Source organism: Nannobrachium achirus, assembly GCF_963921795.1.
Source record: "Nannobrachium achirus genome assembly, chromosome: 17".
NCBI lineage: Eukaryota > Metazoa > Chordata > Actinopteri > Myctophiformes > Myctophidae > Nannobrachium > Nannobrachium achirus.
The window spans coordinates 23,408,152-23,433,784 of NC_137824.1; the positions used below are offsets into that span (position 1 = coordinate 23,408,152).

Sequence of the window (25,633 nt, forward strand, 5' to 3'; positions counted from 1 at the left end):
TCATCTCTTTACATTTTGTTCATGAATGACCGCACAATGTTATACTTTGTTGGACAAAGTAGCACAAATAATATTGTGATATGTTGTGAGCTTGTAGATCATTGAAAAGCTTTCTCCTATAATGGGCCAACAAAATAGGGAGGCCAGGTTGAAAGTCTGTCTGTGGGCTTTATAAATATGTTATGAATGAAAAGCATAAGAGCTTGTGACCAAATAATAACTACATTGGATCCATTGGAACATAGGATATTTTCTATACATGTGATTTACTGTACAACTGCTCACAGAGCCTAGCTATTATATTCACTGAAAAAGCAGATACAAATAATTCCACAAAAAAGTACCCGTTTTGGACAGAAAGTACAGACAGCACAAGGTTTCTCCCCGACAGCAACGTTATGTTTTGGTCTTGTATTTATCATGGTGTAATACCGAGGGCATACTTGCAAAGCCAAACACGTATGAGAATTCAACATGCATATTTGCAGTTGCCAATGTTCGTGTGTGCCCGTACACATTTTTGTGAACTCCAGAGGAATGCGCCTTGGAATTGCAGTCCTTATTATGTTATTCATTCATTCATCCATTATTCATTAGACAAAAATCTATAAGCCACAGAGTATCTAAGGGCCTTTACAGCCTAAGGCCCTTAAATCTTCATGTATTGATGAGTTTGTGTGTGTTACCTGGCCAGATAATCATTGCGGATCAGCAGCAGGTGCTGCATCAAGGACAGAAAGTGGCCTTCGGCTTTTGAGTCCTTCACTGTGTTGAGGAGGATATCAAACACCTCCCTCACATCGGTACAGGAACACCCATTAAGGAACAATGACAAACACTTCAACATATACTGCATATTTACATATACTTAACTATTCACATGGTCTAAATAATCGCTCTCAAAGTGAGAAGGGGAGGTGGAAACATTTTTACCGTATAATTATGTTCCTAATAGGGGAGAATAAGTATTATAGAGAGCCTGCATGTTTACAGGAAGGCATATAGGCCCTCTGGTAGCAAGAACACACTGCTTGACATTCTTTCCACAGTTAAAAGACAGCAGGCTAGTTTAAGTGTATTTCAGAGCAGTTTGCTTAAAGTTTTAGCTTATCTGGTTTCATTTCAGTGTATCAGTGAGCTTCAACAGTGGTTACCATCAGATCTATCTATATAATTATGAGAGAATGAATGCACCACCCTAACGGAACCATTGAGACACCTGGTGGTGAAAATCAGAACTGCCTGCAAAAATACAGAATAGACGGTTCAACTTTAATTTCGTCTCCCATTTAAATACAAAACATTTTGGTAGAGATATGGTAACTTCTCAAGGGGGAAAATGTATCAAAGAATGGTGATCTGATCACTAAAAGCACTACAGATGACACAGAGTGCACACAAGAGGATTTTCAAATCTTAAGAGATTTTAAATAATATTTTTAAATAATAGAGTATTTAAAATCTCCCAAATATTATGTGGGAGACCACAGATATAGCAACAGATTTAGCTTTTTTTCTTTTTGGACCACACACTTGGTGATTATACTAAACAATTTCAGAGTGGTGACTCATTATGGGCAGCAGTGACTCAGTCAGGAGGTAGACTTGCTATTGCTTTAAATTGAATTTGTGGTTATTTTATTTTTAATTGGACTTGATATGGGAGAAGCTAGTTATTCTTAACATGAATAATAATATGATAAAGGGATTCAAACAAAATACATCTCACAACTGAACATTTTTGTCAGGTCAAGTCCCAATTTCAGAATTTGAAACGGCAAGAGAAAAGCTAAAGTTTCCTAAGCTATTAGACAATATGTAAAATTATAATGTTTCAGTATCATCGTTATAAACATATGTTCCTGTTGTTCTATGTACAGCAAACTACTAAAAATCAACGATTGAGACTTTAACCATTGCCTTTATGAGATATCTGAGATCATTAGGGTCTTAGGGAGTGTCTTGCACAAGTATTCTATTGCTATTTTGGGCATTTCAAATACTCTTATCTTAAAATAAAATATTATCTATTAGTACTGTAGGGCTAGACTTAACCGCTGCATGGTGCAGAAAGCTCATTTCAAGATTGGTTTTCACATTCTAACATGTTAGCACCTTTTTAGAGGAGACATTTTTAACTTCAATTTGAGGTTACCCCTTCTCATCACCTCTCATTTACATTTGATAGATACCATATTAAAAGTGCATTCTTGTCCTCAGCAACACTGAATCAAGTTATTAACAAGTGGTTGAGCGATAGTAAACAATAGGTCGTGTTCTGCTATAAATGTTTAGTGATTTACATTTTAGGCATACAAGTATTAGGCACAATTATGCACTTTATGTACATACAACTGATTATAGATGCACGTGCTTCCCTATACTGTAAGTGGTTGACACACCAGGTGAGGGGTATGCAGGGTGACTACAGGTCACATTCACTAAAGCATGGAAGTTACGTCCCTTCTTTTATAAATGACAAAAACCTCTATATTATATTTTCACCAGCGAATAACAGCTCACATGATCTGCTGTTTGAATGTTGAAGTGTATTAATGGTCGGGAATTAGCCCTATTCACGGCCCGCCCACTCAGCATCCCCCTGGTGGTGAAGTCACGCTTTGAAGGGGAAACCCTACTAAAAGCCCATAGAGTTAACACAGAAATCGCAAATTTAATGCAATTTCCGAATAGTCAAGTATAAAATACGGCTAGCATGATCAAGAACACAAGATAGTAAAAGGCACAAAGCATTATAATTTACTTTACCGTTCGAAATAATTATTTGTTGTCTTTAAGTCCAGCTATTTCTGTTATAGTTTCCCCTTCTAAACTGACGTCAGCACCAGGAAGTTGCTGAGAAATTTGCTGAGTGGGCGGGCCGTGAATAGGGCTAATCAGGATAGCTTATAGCAAGTGTATTAACAGTGCATTAACCTATATAAAGGTTAATGCACACTAGTTGGATTGATAATAAGTTAATAACGGATCATTTGTTGGCCTATTTGTTCAATCTGGGGACTTCTGTATGTTATAGACAACATTCAGTGAGTGTCCAGAATTAACCTATCAAAGCATTGGACCAATCAGCAACACATTTCTAAGGAAGTACCTCCTGCATTTTATAATGTATGGAAGTCGGCGTTGGAGTGTGCTGAAACATTTCCTAAATATGGAGCTGACTGATGTCATCACTCTGACGTGTCATCAACGTCAGATAATATCGAGCACAGATGACCCATGGTGGTCAGATTGGGATGACAACTTGTCCAATAATGGATGAGGTTTGAGATCCACAGGGGAGCCACGTTATCAGTCTTGTTTTTTCATTTCATCTGTCATTAATAAAAGGATTCAGACTTGCTGAAGAGCAATAATGCTCTGTCACATTTGCTTGATAGTTTGTTTTCAAGTTGACAAGAATGATTACAATCATGATAATGCCAGATAATTGGCAAAGACAAAGAAGTGTCTGGTGTCGTGGCCTGCCAACAGCCTAGCAAGATATACCCATAAAACGAATGATTAATAATGTTTTAATTTACTGAGAAGATTACGGGTCACCCTGTCAATGAATGATTAACATTGTGCGAAGAAGAGTCAATTCAATTCAGCTCTATGCTGATAGCTGAAACTCATTTTTAAATGTTACTGTAGGCGTCAATTCATTCTTGATTGTGTCCGTGTATGACACGCATGCTAATGCAAAATGCAGTGACTACGACGCAGAGCGACAGCCTTGGCTGTGAACGAGCGACTGCATACTTTAGCCCAGTAATCAATAGTGATTTAAATGTAATAACGACATAATAGAAAATAGTGACCTGAAAAAGAGGTGATGATGAGGTGAAAAACCTTTTGTGTTTTAATGCGGGCAGACCTGTAAACCTGGCCCTGGCCTATACCAGGCATTCCTAGGCTAAATTGACCTGAAGGATATTCCATCTCAAAGCGGATGTCTTCCAGGCGCGCTCGGAGTTCTTCAGAGTCCTCCTCCGCCTGCTCATCAAACACGTTGAGCTGTACCCTGAGCTCGTCGTTCTCGATCATCCTCACCTCCTGCAGGGCCACGGACGGCAGGAGGACGGAGGGAGATGGAAGAGGCACGTCATCAGGACAGCGGGGAGGGAGACAGCGTGTCAGTCAAATAACCAAGTTTAGACACAGTCAACAGAAAACTTTTTGAGAGTCGGCACTGTGTGCGTGTGTGTGTGTGTGTGTGTGTGTGTGTGTGTGTGTGTGTGTGTGTGTGTGTTCACAAGCACACAGAAATCAAGATGTTCTGCGTGTGCGTGTGGGTTCCCTACCGTCAGCTGCTCTTGGAGTCCCAGTCTCAGCAGTTCAGAGCGGATGTGGATCCTGAAGTCTAGCTCCTCTCCTCGGCTGATCAGAGCGTTGATGAGCGTGATGCAGCCAGCCTGACAAACAAACACAACATGGCGCGATATACTACAAACAGACACACACCACAGGGAGGCTAGCTGGATGTTTGCTGGTAATCAGTTTTACAGAGAACCAACACAAAAGGTCATGACACCCCCTTTCAATGAGGATTGTCTGTACTATGTTGTTTTTAAAAGTGTCAAACTAAAACTACCAGGTGAAATATTACTGTGCGTGAATTACATCTATTGTCTAAATGTTATTTTTTATGTGAATTTTGAAATGCAGGTAAGGTCCAGTAACATCGCATGAGAGTTATAATGTGCAATCAAGTGTTTCAGAATTCAAGAGGGGTGTGTGTGTGTGTGTGTGTGTGTGTGTGTGTGTGTGTGTGTGTGTGTGTGTGTGTGTGTGTGTGTGTGTGTGTGTGTGTGTGTACCTTTAGAGCGATATTATGTTTGCTCATGCCCGTGAGTAGAGGCTGAAATCTCTCGATATCCAGTTTTTCTGCCTCCACCGTTATGGCCTCCAGAACACGTTCATGACTGTCATCACACAAACAACACCACCACACAGTTACAGGCTTATAATATAGTTGTTTGTTTGCTTGCATGCTTCATCAGGCAGAGAGAGTAGCAAATAACACTACAGCAAATATAGTGAAATGAGAACCACGTTCTTTAATTAAATAAAATATAAATGAAAAGTATTTATTTGATGCATCCTCTGAACAAATCGAAATGCAATATCTCCTTGAAGAAAAGACGTGCATTGCAAGCAGCAAAATATATCTGCAATTCAGAGTGTAAACCCAAAACAAACAAAACATGAGAACTGTCATTAGTCGATTCATCTCTTGTTATTGTTTATCTCCTTCATTTCTCATCAATGCTGAAATTGTTTCATAATATAATATGTTAATTTATATCTAATCGCTCTGGCAATGTCTCTGAACTTTCATGTCAATAAAGCTTGAAGGGAGAGAGCATACACACCTCACAGGGGAATTACCTCAAATTCAATACCCTTGCATGTTTCACCCTACCTCAGTTCATACAGATTAAATTCAGCTGAATATAAGGTATTGATTGAATATTTCATTCATCTCAATTAATATGCCTGGACATTAATCACTGCTTATTTTTCCCCCAGATTCAATGTCAGTTTCTGTTCTGTCCTCTAACACAAACGTCCTTGTGGCCTCAGAGACAGCCAGCCAGACAAGACAGCTAGACAGGCAAGCAGGCAGTCTGTGCACCACTGACTCAACCTGTTCCAAGGACGAGCTCCAGCATGGTGTCTGCACTGCTGTGTGGGTCACCAGTCGTCCTCTTTAAAGGACACTGTCCTCTGTAAAGACGGACCAAAGGGGTGAGTGGGAGGTGCCGTCTGCCTGCCCTGACTATCTGGGTAACCATCTGTTCCAAAAACGCTATCACTGTGGCACTGTGATCCATTAAGACCAAGCTCACCTGTTAACCGCACAACAGATTCTACCTAAGTTGAATGTTATTAATCATTGAATGTTATTATTCTCTACCTGGAAAGCTCCGTGCGTTGCTTTCCATGCATTACCATCATTACTCCAACTCATGACTCTGCAAACCCCTGTTTGCTATAGGCCGTGATCACTACTTTATGATTGTCTGTTTGAGTAATGTGAGTTCAGCAGCGCAGCGAGTTTGTGAATTTCATTTGTTTCCCTGGTGCCTGTGCACTGTTGGTGATTCAATAAGCATCCCTCTGTATCTGTAACAAGGCTGTAGGTTACACCTCTTGAATGCACATGGTTGAGATGGTGAATGTTGAATTTATATAATACACAGTGTAATATGTACTCTAGTACTTTGAATTGGATGTACAAGTTGAGGGAAAGTATGAAGCAATTAGGTATGAATTTTCTGCTTTCTGAGCTTTGGAACAGACTTGCACATGTTCAGAACAACTGCTTGGGAAGTTCTGTGGAAAAATGAGTCGTGTGAATGGTACCACTCTTTAACTAGTACTTACAGCCGGTCGTCTGAGTGATCCAAGATGGAGATGGCGGAGAGTAGCCTGACGGCGTCTGTCATCATCAGCGGTATCCTGGGGTTGATGGCTCGTACCAGCAAAGGAATCCCATCGGGCGAATCCAGCATGGCTTTCAGTCCGTACTGCAGTGGTAGGATTAGAGGAGGGAGATGGGGGCAGGAGGGTACAGTGGTTCTCAAACGTTTTCATGTCAGGGACCACCAAATGAATATGTATAATTTGGCCAGGGACCCCCATCAATAACATATATTTTGTGCCAGTGACCCCATACAAGTTTTATGTTGTTAAAATGTTTCAAAACGTTGTAGATTGGCTATTTTCAAATATCCAACATATAGGTTTTAAGTGGTTAAACTGAATTTGATGCTATATTAAAAATAATATATCTGGGGACCTCCCGGAACCCCAAAAAGCACAGCTAGGGAACCATTGCAATAATGCTTCCCGTCTCTGAGTCTTTAGTCCTGCTTAATGAATCATCCGCTTTTATCTTCCATATTTGATTTTCCAGATTGCTCATGGTGGTTAGGTGAAGTATGCATGACTATAATCTAAATAAAGATGAGAAAGGTTTTTAACATAATCTAAAATGTAATCAGCACCGAAGTCACCTAAGATGATCACGAACCAAATTACTTGGGCCAGATTCAGTTTAGGGTACCACCTAGTGGTCAAAATGAATTGCACCCACCACTAGCTAGGAAAAGTATTGTTGACAAAGACAGCATTCAAATGTAAACTAAAGAAACCTATTCATTAACAAATACATTCAACTCAAAATAAATCTAGCCTTAGCGTTATTGCTTGGCAGAAATTCACTAAATTGACATATGACATATTTTAACCTCTTGGTTAAAATATGTCAGGTACAATGAAAACCTTTTCATTTGGCAGTTTGGCACCATACCTTATTATTCATGAAGGCTTTGAGACAGCGGATGATTTCATGTTGACACTTTACTCCAACGTTGCTGGTGAAAGCAGGTAGAGAAGGAGCGTTCATTATTACGTACATTCAATGTTCACACAATGTACCATGGCTATATTGCCTAGGATTAGCGTGTTTCTCTTACGGGTACTCGTCTCGTTCCTCCTGCAGTCTCCTGAGCAGGTTGAGCAGCAGGACAAGGCCTTCATGGCCAAAATTCTGCACCCAGCTGGAAAATGGACAAAAGTCCAAAGGGTTCAGCACAGTGGTCAAGGACAGTAATTGGAAGATTGATGGTAAAAACATGCAGTGTGTAGAACTATACTGTATACTATACAGTATATAGTACTGTACATTATGTTCAGGTTTGTTAGTTGACAGAAAGGGAATGAGAAAGAGGTACAATAACAAGTAAATCAATACAGTGACACAGGACATAGACGGCCATATGTTGCACAGAGCCTTATCCTGTGTGTGTGTGTGTGTGTGTGTGTGTGTGTGTGTGTGTGTGTGTGTGCGCGCGCGCGCGCGTGTGTGTGTGTGTGTGTGTGCGTGTGTCACCTGACAGGGTTGTTATTGAGTGAGACTCGTAGTGACTCCAGAACACTCAACAGCTGTGTGTCTCGGATATCCGACTTCAACTCCTGGATGTACACCATGGCTGACTTGGTGCTCTCCTTCTGGTTCTGACCCTAACACAAATAACGTGCACACACGCACACGCACGCACGCACACACACACACACACACACACGCACACGCACGCAGGCAGGCAGGCACGCACACATAGATGATCCAAATAATGTGTATCTTGCATTCACAGCTGTTCTGTATATCTGTACAGTATATCTGTGGTCGTTCCAACATTCACAAAACTAGGCGGCAGTAGTTTGAGTGAAGGTATTTACTGAGACCATTTTACACTCAAGTGAGCGATTTATTATGGCCACCTGTGCTTGCTTCTGCCGGGCCTTTTGTGGGGTGTTTTCATTATACTGCACCTGGTGCTCCAAAACATTATTTACCATTTCACCATAGAAGCTGGTGCTGGGGGAAAAAGACAGCTGCTTTTGTTTCTTGGCAGCATTGCTACCATATTTTTGCTAGCATTTTCTGTATACACCAACTACTGTGTTTCTCAGTACCATAACACACTACACAACTTGGGCTAGACCCGTGCAGCATTTAAGAGTTCTATGCAAATAAAGTATATTGTTATTTTAGTATTATTCCACATACTGCAGCTGGGTCATACTGTATGTCTTCTCAAGGGAGCATTTTGCTGTGTGTAACCAAATGGACCCATAAGGGTCCGTTTAGGGCTGCCACGATTACAACATTTCAACACGTTGGCGATTATGCAAAAATAATAGCGAATATTTCAAATACTTATGATTAGGCGATTATGTAAAAAATTGTGATAAGCCTAGGTCTGTTTGGTCACCTCTGTTAAAATGAACACTCAGGTTTTACTGTGTATTAGGTTTAATTGAGGTGAGTACTGACAGCTTTGGAGGTATGCAGGTACTGGGAGACCATCTCTCGCTTGATGACGATGTCTTTCGCTCTCAGTGGCTGCTGCTTCTCCTCGTTCAAGTTCATGTCCACCTGTGCAGGAGAAAGGAAGTGTACAGATGAAAAGAGGAACAAAAGGGGAGAGAGGGAGAGAGAGAGAGAGAGAGAGAGAGAGAGAGAGAGAGGGAGGGAGGGGGGGGGGGTGTAGTGTTTGAGAAATTTACTGTGAGAGGAAAATGTGTACTAGTGTAGTATGTTCCCAGGTTAGAATCACAACCACAGTATCTGGGGTAACAGCAACTGTCGATTATTTTCCTAAAGATTATTCTACAGTAAATAACGAGCAAAAAGGTCACAACAAAATAATAACTTGGTTCATGGTACCCACAGGGTTGATTTACAAAGACAGTATTCCTGCTTTGTATCTATCTTGTGCCGCAGTCATGACATTTAAAATATAAAATACCTAAGCAAACAGACACGTCTCACTGCAGCTCTAGGATCAGTCTGTCGATCACAATATGCTTTGCTTTCCTGCGTTCTGAACGATTATATTTGGATGATTTCCTGCTTTAAACTTTCTGTTGTCATACAATCAAAAACAACCTTTACCTGAAAACAAACACACACACAAACACACACACTCTCACACTCACTCACACACGGCAGACTGATACAAAATGAGAAACTGGGACCTCTGTTGCCAGTGCCAGTGCCCCTTTCACAGCCAAATTACTTTTCTGGTCCATTGTTAGCTGCCGTGCCAGTAAACAACACACTGGCAAGTTTCTAAAGCTTGGTAGGACAACAAACTGCACCCGCTCACACAATGGAATAGACAATACAACAAATAATAAATAAATAAACAAACAAGCACAAGACAAGCTCTAATGGGTTTGTTTTTGACATGATTAATGTGTCAAATGATCATTTACAGCTAATGGATCGCTACCTCTGAAGGCTTTTATCCAAAACGGGGCCACACTGAACTACTTTTGTTCATAGAACGCAGCAAATATTTGAATAGTGATTCAGGATCAGCTGACGCTCTTAACCCCATGCCTGAAATACACAGGCTCATTTTATACACACTCATTTAGGCTGTGTCTCTCACCAGCATCTTTTCAAACAGCTCCAGGATGTTTTCATCACTGAGGGAGTGTAGCATGGCACCTTGGTCGTTGATCTCATAGCTGGCTGAGGAGTGCCGCTGGCTGGGCGCAGACGCCGCAGAGCCCATCTTCTCCTTGTCCTTCTTCATCCTCATGCTGGTGAAACGCTCCAGCTGGATCAGCGTGGAGGCAGAGGGCATAGGTTAGAGGAGAAACCAGCAATGGTGAACTAAAAGAAGCATTAGGTCAGGTACCAATCCCTGATCACCGTCACAAAAAGAAAAGAAAAAAATACTATGCATGAAGAATTGAAATATAGAGAATGACAGGGTTTAGTGTACCAATTTTAACCAGGGTTTGAAATATATATATTTTTTAAGTTGTACTGTAGGAAAGTTGATAAGGGATTCGACATGTGACAGACACCTTTACAAACAAACATGGTCAAATGACAGACTTCAGCTTGCAGTCACCATTGGCAGAAGAACATAGGCAACATGAAGTGATTGCCTTTTAAAAGGATTTAACAGCCTTAGTTAATGTGCTGTCAATATTTGATTTAAATGCCTATGTAGATCGCTGGCAATGGTAAAACCGTAAAACTGGGGCAGGCAAACAATGTCAGGCACATGTAACCTAAGCCAATATTGATGCGGCTTCATTCCATTCAGATTTTTATGGATGTTGTGATAAGCCCTCAATATGTGTCTTAGTCACAGTGTATTGTCCGCTGTGTGCATACACCTCCTGCAAACACTTCCTTTAGAGGTTGGGCACATGTAAGCTTAGTTAAGCCAATGTGCGCCAAGTATGCAATGCCGTCAGTGAGTGTGCATCTCCCAAGCATGCACTTTCTGGTGCGATACGTGACAGTACCACACAAAACAAAGCAAGTTGTTAAAGTGAGGTTAAGTTAGTGAGACAGACAGTGACATGAAGGATTGTTAGTGTGTTGGGTTTGTTGAACACATACACAGAACATAGTATAGGTGGCTGTGCACAGGGAGGGACACAGCTGTGCACGCCGTAACAAACCTACCTCATCAGGAATCAGCCGTTTGAGTTTCTGGACGTGATGCGTGAGCAGGGGGAAAAAAAGCCACAGAATAGAGAAGAGAAAAGAAGAGAAGGGGAAAACGGTGATGGGAAGGGAGACGGATAAAGGGAGAGAAGAATTAATTAAACAGAAATCAATCAGAAGGGTGGACTGAGTCCAGGGATCTGTCACTGATTGATGGCAGGACATAGAGAATGACTGTCAGGTAGATAGATCACTCACACTAGTCGAAGTCAACCACTTCATTAGAACACATCTACAGCACCAACGCGGGTCAGTAAAGGACATGTATCTATATTAGCCTGAGGCCAGTCTAGGTTAACACAATTAGCACAGTTAATTAACACAGTTTCAGAAGGTAATGACTGAATGAAAATTGACCTATAAGTATTAAATCACTGCATTTAGTCCAGGTGGGTAGGGAGAAAACATCAGGACAATTAGAGCTGGGCAAATCAAATTACACGTACACATCTTGGCCACTAGGTGTCATACTGCACCTAATAATGTCACCCGTGGAAACCCCAAGAATCTTATAATGGCAAGCTACATATGAACACTGAGATGTATAGAGATTCACACATGCTCAAACATAAGGTAAAGTACTGTAAAACACTAGAAGTTCAGGCCGCTGCGCGGCCCTCACCGCCATGTTGCGGCAGTGTGGTGTGTGTAATGGCCAAATATGTTTTTTTTTATCACAATTACAGAGCTTGGAGATTTATTTAAAAGACTCCTTATCAAAGCAGCTAGTAGCTACGCTGCGCTCAACAAATCTCATCATCTGTGTGTGCTTAGGTTTTGTGAGGTGATCAAGTGCTCGTATTCAAATTTGAAAGAGGAGCCAGCGGCCAGCAGCCCTCTAAGTCTCGTGATAAGGCTACAAAATAGAACAGCGGCAATAGCTGTGTGGTAATGTCTGAGGTCAAGGTGGGATAGGACAGTAAGGACACAACATCACACACACACGCACACGCGCACACACACACACACACACACACACACACACACACACACACACACACACACACCCCCCCCCCCACAGTGAAAGCCAGGGACGTGCTGGCCATTGGGAAAAGCGGGACAACTCCTGAAAGGCCAGTCCATTGCCGGCCGGTCGAGGCTGGCCATTAAAAAAAATGGCCGGACCACAAAGTAAATATAACTTATGTAATTGGCCCACTGGCTTGTCTATCATATGAATACCGGCCCACTACTCCTTAGCTTCCTTGACTACTCCTGGATGGTCTACACACAACATTATTAGACTCTTTATACCAGAAAAACTGGGATGAGACCTAAAATCACAGTAACCGTTCATCGGTTAGTATTTGGGGCCTCGCGGGGTGTCCGGAAGGTGAAAAAATCTGGTGCGCGGCCAATGGCTGCGCACAATGGCTGCACACAATGTGGGCCTCTCCAATAGGGATGTGCGCGTGTATTCGGTTATCCGACTAAACGGTTTGTAAACCACTATTCGTTTTGAAAATACAATTCTATTATTCTATTAAATATATTTTTAATTATTGAGATATTAACTTTATTAAACATTTAAATTCTGCGCCCATATTACTGTCTTGTCAACAAGCAAATTAAGCATTCCCTTGGTTGATTTGCGGAGCATGACTGTCTGCGTCACAGTCTGACTGTTGCGCGCTGTGGTCAGTGGTCGCGCTGACCTGCAGTGAGTGTGCATGGCACTGCACGCAGCCACACACCAGGCAGGCTGTCTGCTGCCTGGTGTCTTCATAACTATGAAAAGTTGCGTGAGTAAATTAATGGCAAAGTGAAGTGTATCTTAAAGATACTGGATGTGCATCTCTAGACTCAATTATCTCGTCACACATTTGGCAGAACAAGAAACCACGTGTGAGCAGGGCTTTACTTAAAAGGGCGAAGAGAGAAGGGGGCATGGGACTTCCTGACTTCCGTCATTACTATTGGGCTGCCAATATACGCTGTCTAACCTTTTGGAACCATTACTGCTTTTGCCGTGACCGTCCAGAGTGGACTAACTTAGAACTAGAGTCGTGTGGGGAACTATCGCTCCCAGCCCTTCTCGGTGCACCGTTGGGCCGGCCATTGCCTGAACTGATAGTCAATCCGGTTGTGCGTCACACACTGAGAATATGGACTCAGTTCAGGAGAACCTATAACTATGGAAATTTCTCCTTGTTAACCCCCGTAGCCTCCAACCACTTTTTTGTTCCGTCATTAAATGATATAACCTTTCGGAATTGGCGTGGAAAAGGCATCAGAAATTTCAAGAACCTGTTTATAGACAGGGGTTTTGCCTCTTTCGAACAATTGACAAGGAAATACGGCCTGCCTAGATCGGACCTTTTTAGGTTCTTCCAAGTTAGACATTATGTGGAATCTGTAATACCCGACTTCCCTGAAGAACCCGATACCAATCCCATAGACACCTTTTTATCTTTCGATCCGACGACAAAAGGCGCTATATCAATCCTATATGACACCATCTCCAATCTGAAATCCGCGCCATTGGACAAGATAAGAGCTGAGTGGGAACGGGATCTTGGGCTCGCTTTATCGGAAGAAAAGTGGGATTCAATTTTTTCCTCTATACATAAATCCTCCCTCTGTGCCCGCCACTGTCTAATACAGTTCAAAATAGTTCATAGAGCCCACATCTCTAAAGCCAAACTTGCAAGCATGTACCCTGACGTGAGCTCTAGATGTGACAAATGTAACGGTGAAGCCACGCTCATACACCAATATTGGTCGTGCCCACGGCTACAGTCGTTCTGGAGTGGCGTATTCGACACACTGTCCAACATTTTAGACCGTGATCTAGACCCGGACCCCCTGTTGGCTCTGTTCGGTACAGTCGGAACTGAGGGTCTTCCCCTAACACGGACAGAGAGTCGTATGGTTGACTTCACGTTATTGATTGCTAGACGTGCCATTCTGCTTAAATGGAAAGATGCTGTCCCGCCTGGGCTTAATCAGTGGCTTTGCACTGTGATGTCCTGTCTGGAGCTGGAGATGCTGAGGTTCTCAATTGCTGGCTCTGAAAAGAAATTCTATAAGACTTGGAGCCCTTTTATGACGTTCTACCGTAATATCCAAATGGCGTAGTGTGGCGCTTACCTGCTCTGACCAACCCAACACGTAGCAAGTTCTGAATATCTATTCCGCTTTTTTCTTATTTTCTCTCTTTTTTCTGTACTAATTTTTATCTTATTTCTTGTTTTATCGAATCTGGTGTGCAACCGTCCTGGGGATTGAGGGTGGGGGGAGGGGGGATAGGGGTCGGGTTTTGGTCTCTCTTATAATGATGTACTCAGATATCTACATGTGATGATGCTTTTTTATTGAGATTGTCTACCTGCCTCTGGGCTATTCTATGTGAAAATATAATAAAAAGATTTGAAAAGAAAGATACTGGATGTGAATCACTCGTTACCTCGAGTAGGATACCCTGAACGCTGCATCTGTTATCCGGTCCATGAATTAATCCATATTTTGAGGTGAGAACAAGCCAAGGAGAATGCTTAATCATACATTGGCTGAGAATGGAATACCATTATGTAGCTAACTTTGAAGAAAGCAGAGCTGTTGCTCAGTTAGTATAGTGACTCCAGTCAGACATCAGTTGTTGTAGCAGCTGCGACTGATGCGCTAATTATTGATCTTGCAATGATGTAATTGATTAATTTGAGCAAGATTTCGATATTATATAACATTTTAAAAGGCTTTTATATACTCTTGATACTTTTTTCAAATGAGGTTTGCCCTAATAGATCGAAGTGTGCTCAGTTTTGGCTATTTTCTGGGTGAAATTACAATTAAAAAAGAAATAACAATACATTTTCGAATAGTCGAATATTCGGTTTCAAAATGGTCGTGTACACGTCAGTGAAATTAGTCGCTAGGAACATCCCTACTCTCCAACTCCCTTTCCCAGGCTGATTCAGGGGCCCAGCAGGTGCCTGGTGAAAGCAGTTCAGCACAGTTATTTTCTGACCGTCAGGTGCCAACCCTGTGCTAGGGGCTCCTGAATGGGTTCCAATAAGTTATTAAGAGTATGTCAAAGTCTTCTACTTTATCAAAAATAAGAGTAGTAGTAGTAGATGTGTAATAGCCTATACTGAGACAAATGTAATTCTTCATGATGCACATAAAAACAATACCTGTTGTTGTAATCAGCCTACTGTATATGAGTAAATCTACACAGTATTTCATTTGACTATATGAAAGCTAGTGGGGACTACAGATGGACATTATCATTTTTGCTAAAAACGGTGTATTTACATGACATCATGTATGTATTATTCATTAAAGTGGGCGTGACACAGCCAAAACAGATAATTAAGGCTATCAAATTAGCATCATTGTTTGATGATGTCATGTACCCCCATGTTAAATTACACAATCAAATTAATGTATTATAGTTAATGTACTGAAAGTAGTACTTTCTGTACAGTAACTGAAATAAATTAATTTGACTGGGTAATATGGCAGGCAGGAGAGGGCGGAGTTGAGCGCTGAGCATTATCTTGTGAGAGTACCCCAACAGAACTGTGCGAGGAGGAGAAAATGCGACTTCATAAAACGAATTTTAAAACAAGCAGTACTAGGGGTAAAAATGCTATAAAGTCTGCTATAGAATCGCTAAAAACCGCTAAAAGAGTACAAGTCTTCTACCAAAAAGGTGTAAAAGATTAGTAACGAGGGTCCAAGACCGTCCAACACTTCTCCTCCCCGGCTCTGAGATGTAGAAGCACCGGAGCATCGGTGCTGCAGGGGAAGAGAGCAACGTCACTGCGTTGATGTCCACTCTGTGTGTGTGTGTGTGTGTGTGTGTGTGCGTGCGTGCGTGTGCGTGCGCGTGCGTGTACACACAGACAATAGCTCTCGAAAATAGCCGTGCGGTGCTACAAGCTAACAACAACATGTCCCGTTGTGCGCAGCACCACACGACGTACGAAGTATACATTCACTACTAACTGATACGGTTAGTAGTTTTCAGACTTTTTGGAGAAAGACCACGTGACCTACTGTATCATAATGTTAAACTTCTGGGTGTGTCAGGCGGCCTTTAATATACACTCCCCCATCCAAATAAACAAATTAAGTAAAGTATCTGTCTACCAACTTAACCACCAGACAGAGCCTGTGTATCTGTGTTGCATCTTGCTAACATCTTGCTTCTCTCTATTATTGTCTCCACCAGCCGAAGGCTGAGGGAGAGTATGTTTTCCCCTCCGTCCGTCCGTGCGTCCGTGCGTGCGTCCTCGCAGTTTGTGAACAGCTAATCTCAGTCACCGTTGGCCCGATCGCTGCCAAACTGAGCACACACACTCCCTGGATGCCAATCTAGAACCTCTGCCCCACATTTTTCAAATCAGCCTCATGGTGGCGCTATAACAGGCCGATTTGTGTGGCCTGGTTGTTACCAGCTAATCTCCGGCGCCGTTGGCCCGATCGCTGCCAAACTGAGCACACACACTCCCTGGATGCTAATTCAGAACCTCTGCCCCACATTTTTTAAATCAGCCTCATGGTGGCGCTATAACAGGCCGATTTGTGTGGCCTGGTGGAGACCTGTGCTCGGAAGAGCACTGCTTCTAGTTTATCATCTCGTTTTTCCTGTGCATTGCTCCCAAACAATGCATTGCCCACAAACAATCTGGGCTACACACACACACACACACACACACACACACACATACACACACACACACACACACACACACACACACACACACACACACACACACACACACACACACACACACACACACACACACACACACACACACACACACACACACACACACACACCAATTGTACATTGTTAGCTGCAAACATTAGGGGAATTCCACAGTTAACATGGGAATTCTAGTTTGATAACAAATATGGAGTCAACGCTAATTTAATTCAGGGATTTGGCACGGTGAGGTGGAGAAAAACACAAATACCTGGAGAGTATCATAAACTTGCACTTACATTATTCATGCCCTCTACCCTTCCTGCAGCCAAACCATAGTGACAAACCAGAAAACTCCACCACAATTGTTTCATTGCCCATGTTTTATTCAGTGTTGGTGCTAAGCGGCATTACATCGATTGAAATACAAGCCACGCAGTATCTCCTTTAATGTGGAAATTAATATGTACTGTCCATTTTACATGTTTCTGGTTGTCGGTTAGCTAAAAGCATGATCCAAAGATTACCGAAATTTAGCTCTGTTGAACCAGAAAGTGACAATGGTTGGCTGCCATCACTATAATGCCAAAGCACCAGGGCCATGAAATAAGAGTGTTTTACATCTATTATAATGTGTCCTTCTTTGAACCAGGAAGCAAATACAGTAACAAATGTAATTACTCTAGGTTCAGAAAAGTGACTTATTGTATTCTTGTTCAAGGACCCAAGAGAAGAGACAGAATTGATTTATGCCCTGGTTCAAAGATTAAGGATCCAGGCTTTGAGTCCGTTGCTGAAATTCTGAATGTGATAATAATAAGGCTAACAAATTTAATTAAATGTCAAATTTTAGCACTCAGTATTCAATACCAGCAGTTAAAGTGTGCGGTACTGCATTCTTAATAGAGGTCATAAGGTGTTATGTCTGCGCTTGCTTAAGGAAAAATGTCTATAACAACACACCGACCTAGATATAAATGCCTAACGCAGTGGTTCCCATTCCCAAACAGTCATACCCCCCCTGAGGCACTCCACATCTTGCAGTACCCAGCACCATGGACAGCTCACTAATGCTATTTGCAATTCTAAACAAAAAGTAAAAACACATACAGTACAGTACTGTATGAAACATATATGAGACAGAATAACTAATAACTCCTGCCTTTTATTTGCATTTCAAACAGGAGATTGATTCTGCACCTAAACTCATGTACGACACACAGTAATACATACATATTGCAACAACAATGTTTTCAGAACATCTCGAAAACGAGATGCTGAATCTCAAGGCGCTTATTGCGACAGAAGGTCACAGTTTAGTATGTGAAACGGCACATGCTGACTCTGTCTGTCTGGACGTGTACACTTTTTTACAGTCTATGGGTTTGCCGCTCTGACATCACTGTGATGTCATGGGAACCACTCTAACAGAATCCCTTTAATGCCCATATATGGAGATCCCTGATATCATCCCATATCTAACAGGACTTCATATGGGAATGACCATACATGGAGGAAGACAGCCCATATCTGTGTGGCTGGTTCAGACAGGGATCTCCATGTATGGGCATAAAAGGGATTGTGTGTTGTGATGTCATGGGAACCACTCTAACAGAAACCCTTTAATACCCATATATGGAGATCCCTGATGTCATCAATATTAAGCCCATATCTAACTGGACTTCATATGGGAATGCCCATTTATATTTATTTAGGAAGACAGCCCATAGCTGTGTGGCTGAGTCTCAATGTACTGTATGGGCATAAAAGGGATTGCAGTGATGTTAATAGGTTTTTAATGTAATGAGTCCCGGGACCCAAGGAGGGTCTTTCGGATGAGTCCCAGGGATATTTTATGGGTCCCACAAAAATTCAACGCGTCATGTCATTTTTGACAAAGTGCAGCATTTAACTTGAATTCGTTATTATATGGTTATTTACATTGTTTATCTTACAAAATACATACAAAAACGAATGAAACAATTAAACTATAATAGTACCTTGAGATGAAGAAGCACTAGGGATGGAGCTCGTAAATTTTTATTGATAATGAGCACCTTATCGATGTTGCTTATCGAGCCGGGCTTTTATCGAGCCCACTATTGAGCTTTTTTCTGTTATTTTGTGGAAAGACATGATGAGACACTAATATATATATATATATATATATAATTACAGTACTATTCATGAATTAATAATAATACCCTACTGTAAAACTATACTATAAACTATAGGCTAACATTTCCATGTCTCTCCCTTTTTTTTTTTTTTACAGTAAATGCATATCTATTTTTTCCATTAAATACATTTGACCAGGGCCTTCAAATACAGTACTTTAACAGACAGAAGGCAAGTCAACCTTTTTATTTTTGGAAAATATTTGAAGAAACTATATGTGTACCGTCTCTTTAACAGTGTAATTTATAATGCATAGTACGACGGTGTCACGCAACAAAAAAATACCCAATCAACAAGCTCAAACCGTGTCTGCTCGCACCGCGTTGTGATCTTGTACATCTGCTATTTTCGGTAGACTCAGAAGTCGCGCTGGCAACGCTACGGATCACCCGCTTCTGATGCACGGAGCGATACATTATAACTCTATGGCAGTGATTTTGAGTGTCCCAAACGGATTATTATCGATGGAATCATTCATATTTTCAAGCACCACATACTGTGGGTGGAAGAGAACGGGTGTCGCGCTGCTTCAACAGCCCGCGTTGGAGTTGTTTCAACTCGTCTCAGACTAGCTCTGGTCCATAGCGTTAGTGGAGGAGAACTCAAACGCTATGGACCAGAGCTAGTCGCAGACGTGCAAAGTTATTGATTGCACTTGGGTCTTATGTGATGCATTATGGACAAGTGCCTGGCTCGGTCTGCATTGTCGAAGACAGTGTTCCCTCCCGAGCATGATGTAACAACCGTGCTGCATATAGCCCATTGTAAATTAGCTCTCCCCTTGTCTTTTCCAAAAGGTAACCAAACTTTTTAGTGTTTCACGCGTTCCACCGTTGTTCCGCGGCACGCATGCACTTCCAAAGCACACAACTATCGATGACACATTGTACCTCCCGGCCCCCGGCCGCTATAGCAGCCCATGACGTGACGCTTACCCGATAACAGGCTCGACAAGCCAAACCCACGTTCGGTGGGGGAACCCTTCTTGGTGTATCACCTAACACGCTGTGCCACTATGGTCAGAGAGCGGCCCGGTGCTACGCTAAAACTAAGGCACCCATTGAATTCTGTGACCATGCAGCGTCGGTGGATTCCAAACACACACTGTCGTTCTATCGTCTGTTTTAAGACTTTCTACGCGGATTTCATTTGTGTTAACGTAGGGTACAGTAGCATGCCTTCACCCATGAACAATGGTGGCGTCTGTGGACTTTTTAAAATATATATTTTTTCGCGACGTGGTAAATTATTTTCACGTGGACTCCAATGGAGGCGATGCGTCCGTGGGACCCCAGAACACTGACGTGAATGCGTCTCTAGGCAACGTGAATGCGTCAGAGACGCGGGATGCGCACGTAATGACATCACTGGGGATTGTATGTATGATGTCAGATGTGATAGACGTCATAGATGTTTCACAACGTATAACTGAGTAAGCATGTTTGGGGTCTCACAGCATATCTCCATATAAAGTAGTACATGGATCTCCATATATGGGTACCAGGGTCCGATATACATCACTGGCCAGATGGCCAAGAAAGACTGGAGTACAGCTGTAAACTTTACTTGTCAATTTGTACTACTATTTGTACTCTATATGAACTATAGTGAACTATAAAACTGGAAACATTAAAAAGATATACATACATGCAGTACAAACTCTGTAATGCAACTTCAGAAATAATAAATATCATTACTATACCCACTATTCAATATATACAGACATTGCATTGTATACACACACACACACACACACACACACACACACACACACACACACACACACACACACACACACACACACACACACACACACACACACACACACACACACACACACACACACAGTACGTCATTTTGCAGCAAATTGTACTTATATTGGGCAAAAATACTTAAACTTGAACACATAATGACTCACCGCATCACAGATGTGAAGGACATGCTTAAATGGCCTCACATAATTACCTTAACACAATTAGTGCCTCTTAATCTGAAGGTTGCTTGGTGCCTCGGTGCCACGCAGTTTCCTCCATAGGCCGCCGCTATTATTTTGAAGGGCTGGAAGGGGGTTGTTTTTGTTTTTTTGGATTATCACTTGACAGCAACGATTACGTCATCTAGTCACATGACAGTGTGGGACAAGAAGAGGAAGATGGCTGCGCCCTGCCTTGTGCCTTGTTTACATTTAGATCTGCTGCAAAATGTCTCAAAATGGCTATTTTGTTTAAATGAAGTTTCTTTATGGGCCTCTCCATTGACTTAACATTGAGGAGCTTCACTTCGCGTGCACGCCCAACGTGCGTTGTAAACAAATCGCCGACATTACCGATGCGGGCGGGACCGGAGCGACATTAAGTAAGTAATCATATCTTTACTGTATATACAGTAAGATTCACAGTCCTCACCGTCAACGGCGCCATGGTATTAACCCTTTCAATGACGGTGAGGACTGTCAACGGCAGCAGAACAGTTAATGTGGGAATGTGTTGGAGACAGTTTCAGTCTTAGATTGTTTTCCACACATTGTGCCAGTATGTGCCTGTACTTTTGTCTTCATGCTGGTGAGTCTCACAGACATGGTGTTGAGGCGAGAGAACACTTTTCATCACAATACATATACAGTACCCCGGCTTGTCTGGGGCCTTGTCTCCAACATCCAACTTCAATTTAGCAGAAGGTTACAAAGTGGGTTTTGCATGGCAGTGCCCCTACCTAAATTTCAACCAGTAGTTAGTGCTTATTAGATTTAAATATTTGATAAAACGTCATCAAAACATCACATGGGCTTTGGGCAAGGATGACGTCCACACCCAGCAAGTGCAGAAGCATCTCTCTGTATTGTAAAGGCTCAAGTAACAGACAAGTTTCAGAAATGCCAGTAAAGAGCTTGGAATTGTATGATGCAAATCTCAAAGACACAGAGCAGTTTGAACAACTAAAATAAGGACACTAATAATGGAACGCATCAACACAAATCAAGTTGTGGTGCTTTGAATTTGGCCAACTCCTAACTCCTTGCCTTTAACTGCCTCTCCCCCATCCAATCTCCCCAGTCCATTGAAGTTTTCAGATCCCTACTAAAAAATCCACTTACTGTCTCTAGCTTGTAATTGCACTTTATCTAACTATGTACTTTTTAATGATGTAACTTTGATGCTCTGTTTGTCTCAAGTTCAACCCTATACAGCACTTTGGTCAGCCGCTGTTGTTTTAAACGTGCTACAGTATAAAAATAAAGTTTGATTTGGTTTGATTTAATTTACCGTAACTGTGTATGAGATCCCCATCAATAAAGTGGAAAAGTTGGATAGTGTGATTTGTAAAGTTGTTTGATTGCTCATGCTCCAAAAATATCACCAATATGCAGGATTTTACTTGTGCAATTATACTTAAATAAGACATGCAAAAACAAGTAAATACATTGAGGCAAAAGGTGAAAAAGAAAAACCGCAGGTACTGCATAATACGGCTATACCCTTCCACAAAGGGCCCTGGCAGCTCTCACCCCCTGGCTGTCCTCAGTAGCCTGACCAAAGCAAATTAAACCCCCCTTCAGGTCAACACTTCCAGCCTCCCTTATATAGCAAGTCAGACCTACAGTACCAACAATGATTAGTAATAGGAGTCCATTAACTCAAAACGTTAGGTTACAAACGTAACCCCTGTTATTGAATATTACAAGCAATATATGCACTTATTCGCTTGAATGCAAAAAAGACAGTCTGCATGGCCTTTTCCAAAAGACCAGTTGGGTCGGGAGGAACTTGTGTCAGAAGAATTCAAGTACCTCTGGGTCATGTTAGACTCAACCCTCTTCAAAAAACATGTGAAGAAAGTCACAAACACAATCAAATTCAACCTTCAAAACCTTAAACAAATTAGACCCTTCCTGACAGTTAGTGCAGCTAGATCCTATCTCCAATGCATGATTCCATCACACGTTGAGCACTTTTTCACAAACTGGTCTTGCACAGGTGTAACGATTCAGAAACCCATAGAACAGCTATATAAGAGTGCACTTAGGTGTTTGATAGGAAATCTCACTCTTATCACCACTGTAACATCCTTCAGAGGTACAGTTTCTTGGGTTTTACCAATTACCACTGCTCACCTAGCTATAGGTTAAGGTAAATCTGTTTAGAACATACTGTACCCCCCTATATACAGCACCTTTGTGGGTGAACTATAAAAGGGGGAGCCTACAAAAGCTACAAGTAGCCTACAATGATTGTTTAAGAATCCTGTTAAATAAACCCAGGAGCACCAGAGCTAGTGAGCTCTTCTGCTCCTTAGGTCTCACCACATTCATGGCTCTCTTAAGACACCTGACATATAAGTTCATGTGCCGACTGGACTGTTCATTAAATGGATTAATTGTGCTGATGACGGACCCCAGCCGTAGCTCTGTCAGGTACACTTCTACCATCAGAGGACGGTGGCATGAGTGCCTCTCTTGATCTGTAACCTGTGGGGCTGGGTTATTGGACTGAACTGTATTTATTTATATTTATCTTTTTTTACATATGTATTTTTATATTTTTATTCTCTTATGTGTTGTATTGTCCTTACCATGTGGGCCATGAGCCTGTAATAAAGTTTATATATATCTATACGTTTTTCTCTCTTGAATGGATGCAAGTAACCATGACCACCCATGACCCACCCCGCTACCCCTCTTCTTTCATATTACTTCCCCTCTATTCCATCCATTCTTACTATTTCCTGAACCTTTACACAGGGACCTTATCAAACAGTTTCATGCAGGCTTGCAACAACCACTTCCATAATAGCCCCATTGCGCTGCAATCATAGATCTTGGTGTATAAGGGGAGACTTGAAGGTCAAGGTGGGTGTTGCCCCTATAAGAGAACACACTCTAGGTATGTGCATTCTATGGCTGTGGCATTCAGCTGATAATGGCCACTGCCGGTGCTCTTTTCAAAGTAGCGCTCAGAATCTCTTATCAGCAGTACTATCCCATCGTTCATGCGCAAATGTCAAAATAATGGACTCATTGTCTACCCTATGCCAGGCGGACTCCTCGACACACACACACACACACACACACACACACACACACACACACACACACACACACACACACACACACACACACACACACACACACACACACACACACACACACACACACACACACACACACACACACAGTCTCACACACAGATGCATGTGGTCAAGCACACGCCATATAGGAGGCAGGCAATAAACATACCATCAACATGTATGCAAATGTGCAGGCAAATAAAAAACGCAAACACACCCACACCCACATGTACATGTGTATGTATACTGATACACATCCCATACTCAAGCACGTGTACACACACACACACACACACACACACACACACACACACACACCTGAAGTTCCAGAATGTAAAGCCATTCCAAACAATGTCGAGTGTGACAGATGGGAGGGGCAGCCAGATCCGCCAATATCAGTTCTCACTAACTGTGCTCATTATGCAAGCTCACTTCAGGCCTGAGGGCTATCCAAACTAATGTAAGAAACAAATTGTGTCTGTGATAAGAGTTCCTCTTTTACCATGCAAGTGTCAATTAAACCTAACAAAGTTAATGAGACCTCTGTCTTTCTTGTGACTTTAGTGAATCCATCTACAATAAAAGATGAACAGTCCTTTCTGACCGCCGTGTTTGGACAAACTAATTGGCTGCAGGGGGGTAGTCGTAGATGGATGACGAGAGGAGAATGAGAGAGAGAGAGAAGGCCTGCTACCAAATAACAGATACAGAACACAGGCAATCGGAAATGCACAGCTGACAGTCACAGCAGGCACAGTGGATTGTAGGTAATCACAAATGAAGCCAACAGCCCTTTTACAGACAGAGCCTACAAGGCAAAGAGCATCTACAATTCTTAGAACCGTCATCTGTTTTTCGGGATACGCTTTCTGCTGTCTTGTGGTTTCCTAGTTGTCACTTTAAACGCAGTTTTCCTCTTAAAGCTACAATCCTGAATTTATTTTAACCCATTAAGACCCGAGGCCGATTCTAAAAATGAACAAACAATTACTCTGCAGTGTATTACGTTATAAATGTGCTGCAGAGTAACTTAAAATGTACCCATGAAACCCTGTCGTATGACAGTATCACTCAATGAAAACAGTTGATCTACAAACTCATAGCGTGCCACATGGAAAACTAGAAGCAGTGCTCTTCCGAGCACAGGTCTCCACCAGGCCAGGCGTCCTGGTGGTACTACTGTATAATAGGCAAATGTAAAAAGGGTGGCATATGTTCTTCACCTTAGACCTTTCATGGCAATCGGACGCTGCATGCATGATTTGAAGCATTGTGTTCCAAAAATGTGTTTTGCTAAAGTCTACCTGCTGGTGGCGCTATAACAGGCCAATGTGAAAAGGGTAGCATTTGTTCCTTGACATAGTGGGAATATGTGTGGCAAATTTCACGGTTATGGGAAGCTGCGTTGATGATTTGAGGCATTTTGTTCAAAAACAGAGCAATCCTGCAAACTTTGGAAGCTAATATTAGCCAATCAGGATGGAATATGAAATATCAAATGGATCAGACTTGATCACATGACTATAGAGATACTGTGTACTGATTTGTGTTATTTTTGGAGAAAATCTGAAGGAGTAATATCCAAAAATGTGTTTTACATAAGTCGGCCCAAAGGTGGCGCTATAAAAGGCTGATGTGAAAAATGCAGGGCAAAGGTTTATCCTTAGCATCTAGGGAGTGCGCTTACA

At 42.0% G+C, this 25,633-nt stretch overlaps 1 protein-coding gene across 1 annotated transcript in view; it reads right to left on the reverse strand.

The window, feature by feature from the left end:
• The window catches only part of LOC308302353 (protein diaphanous homolog 1-like), a gene marked incomplete at its 3' end in the record, with an annotated part of 81,362 nt that overhangs the window by 17,901 nt on the left and 37,828 nt on the right, over window positions 1–25,633 (reverse strand). Inside the window, exons 2-12 of the mRNA XM_080746608.1 lie at window positions 11,009–11,035; window positions 9,972–10,142; window positions 8,849–8,950; window positions 7,904–8,034; window positions 7,488–7,571; window positions 7,322–7,385; window positions 6,394–6,536; window positions 4,823–4,928; window positions 4,308–4,418; window positions 3,941–4,059; window positions 687–803 (exon numbers count right to left, since the gene is read on the reverse strand). Of these exons, the coding sequence (XP_080602734.1) occupies window positions 687–803; window positions 3,941–4,059; window positions 4,308–4,418; window positions 4,823–4,928; window positions 6,394–6,536; window positions 7,322–7,385; window positions 7,488–7,571; window positions 7,904–8,034; window positions 8,849–8,950; window positions 9,972–10,142; window positions 11,009–11,035 (1,175 nt within the window). The remainder of the gene's footprint in view (window positions 1–686; window positions 804–3,940; window positions 4,060–4,307; window positions 4,419–4,822; window positions 4,929–6,393; window positions 6,537–7,321; window positions 7,386–7,487; window positions 7,572–7,903; window positions 8,035–8,848; window positions 8,951–9,971; window positions 10,143–11,008; window positions 11,036–25,633) is intronic.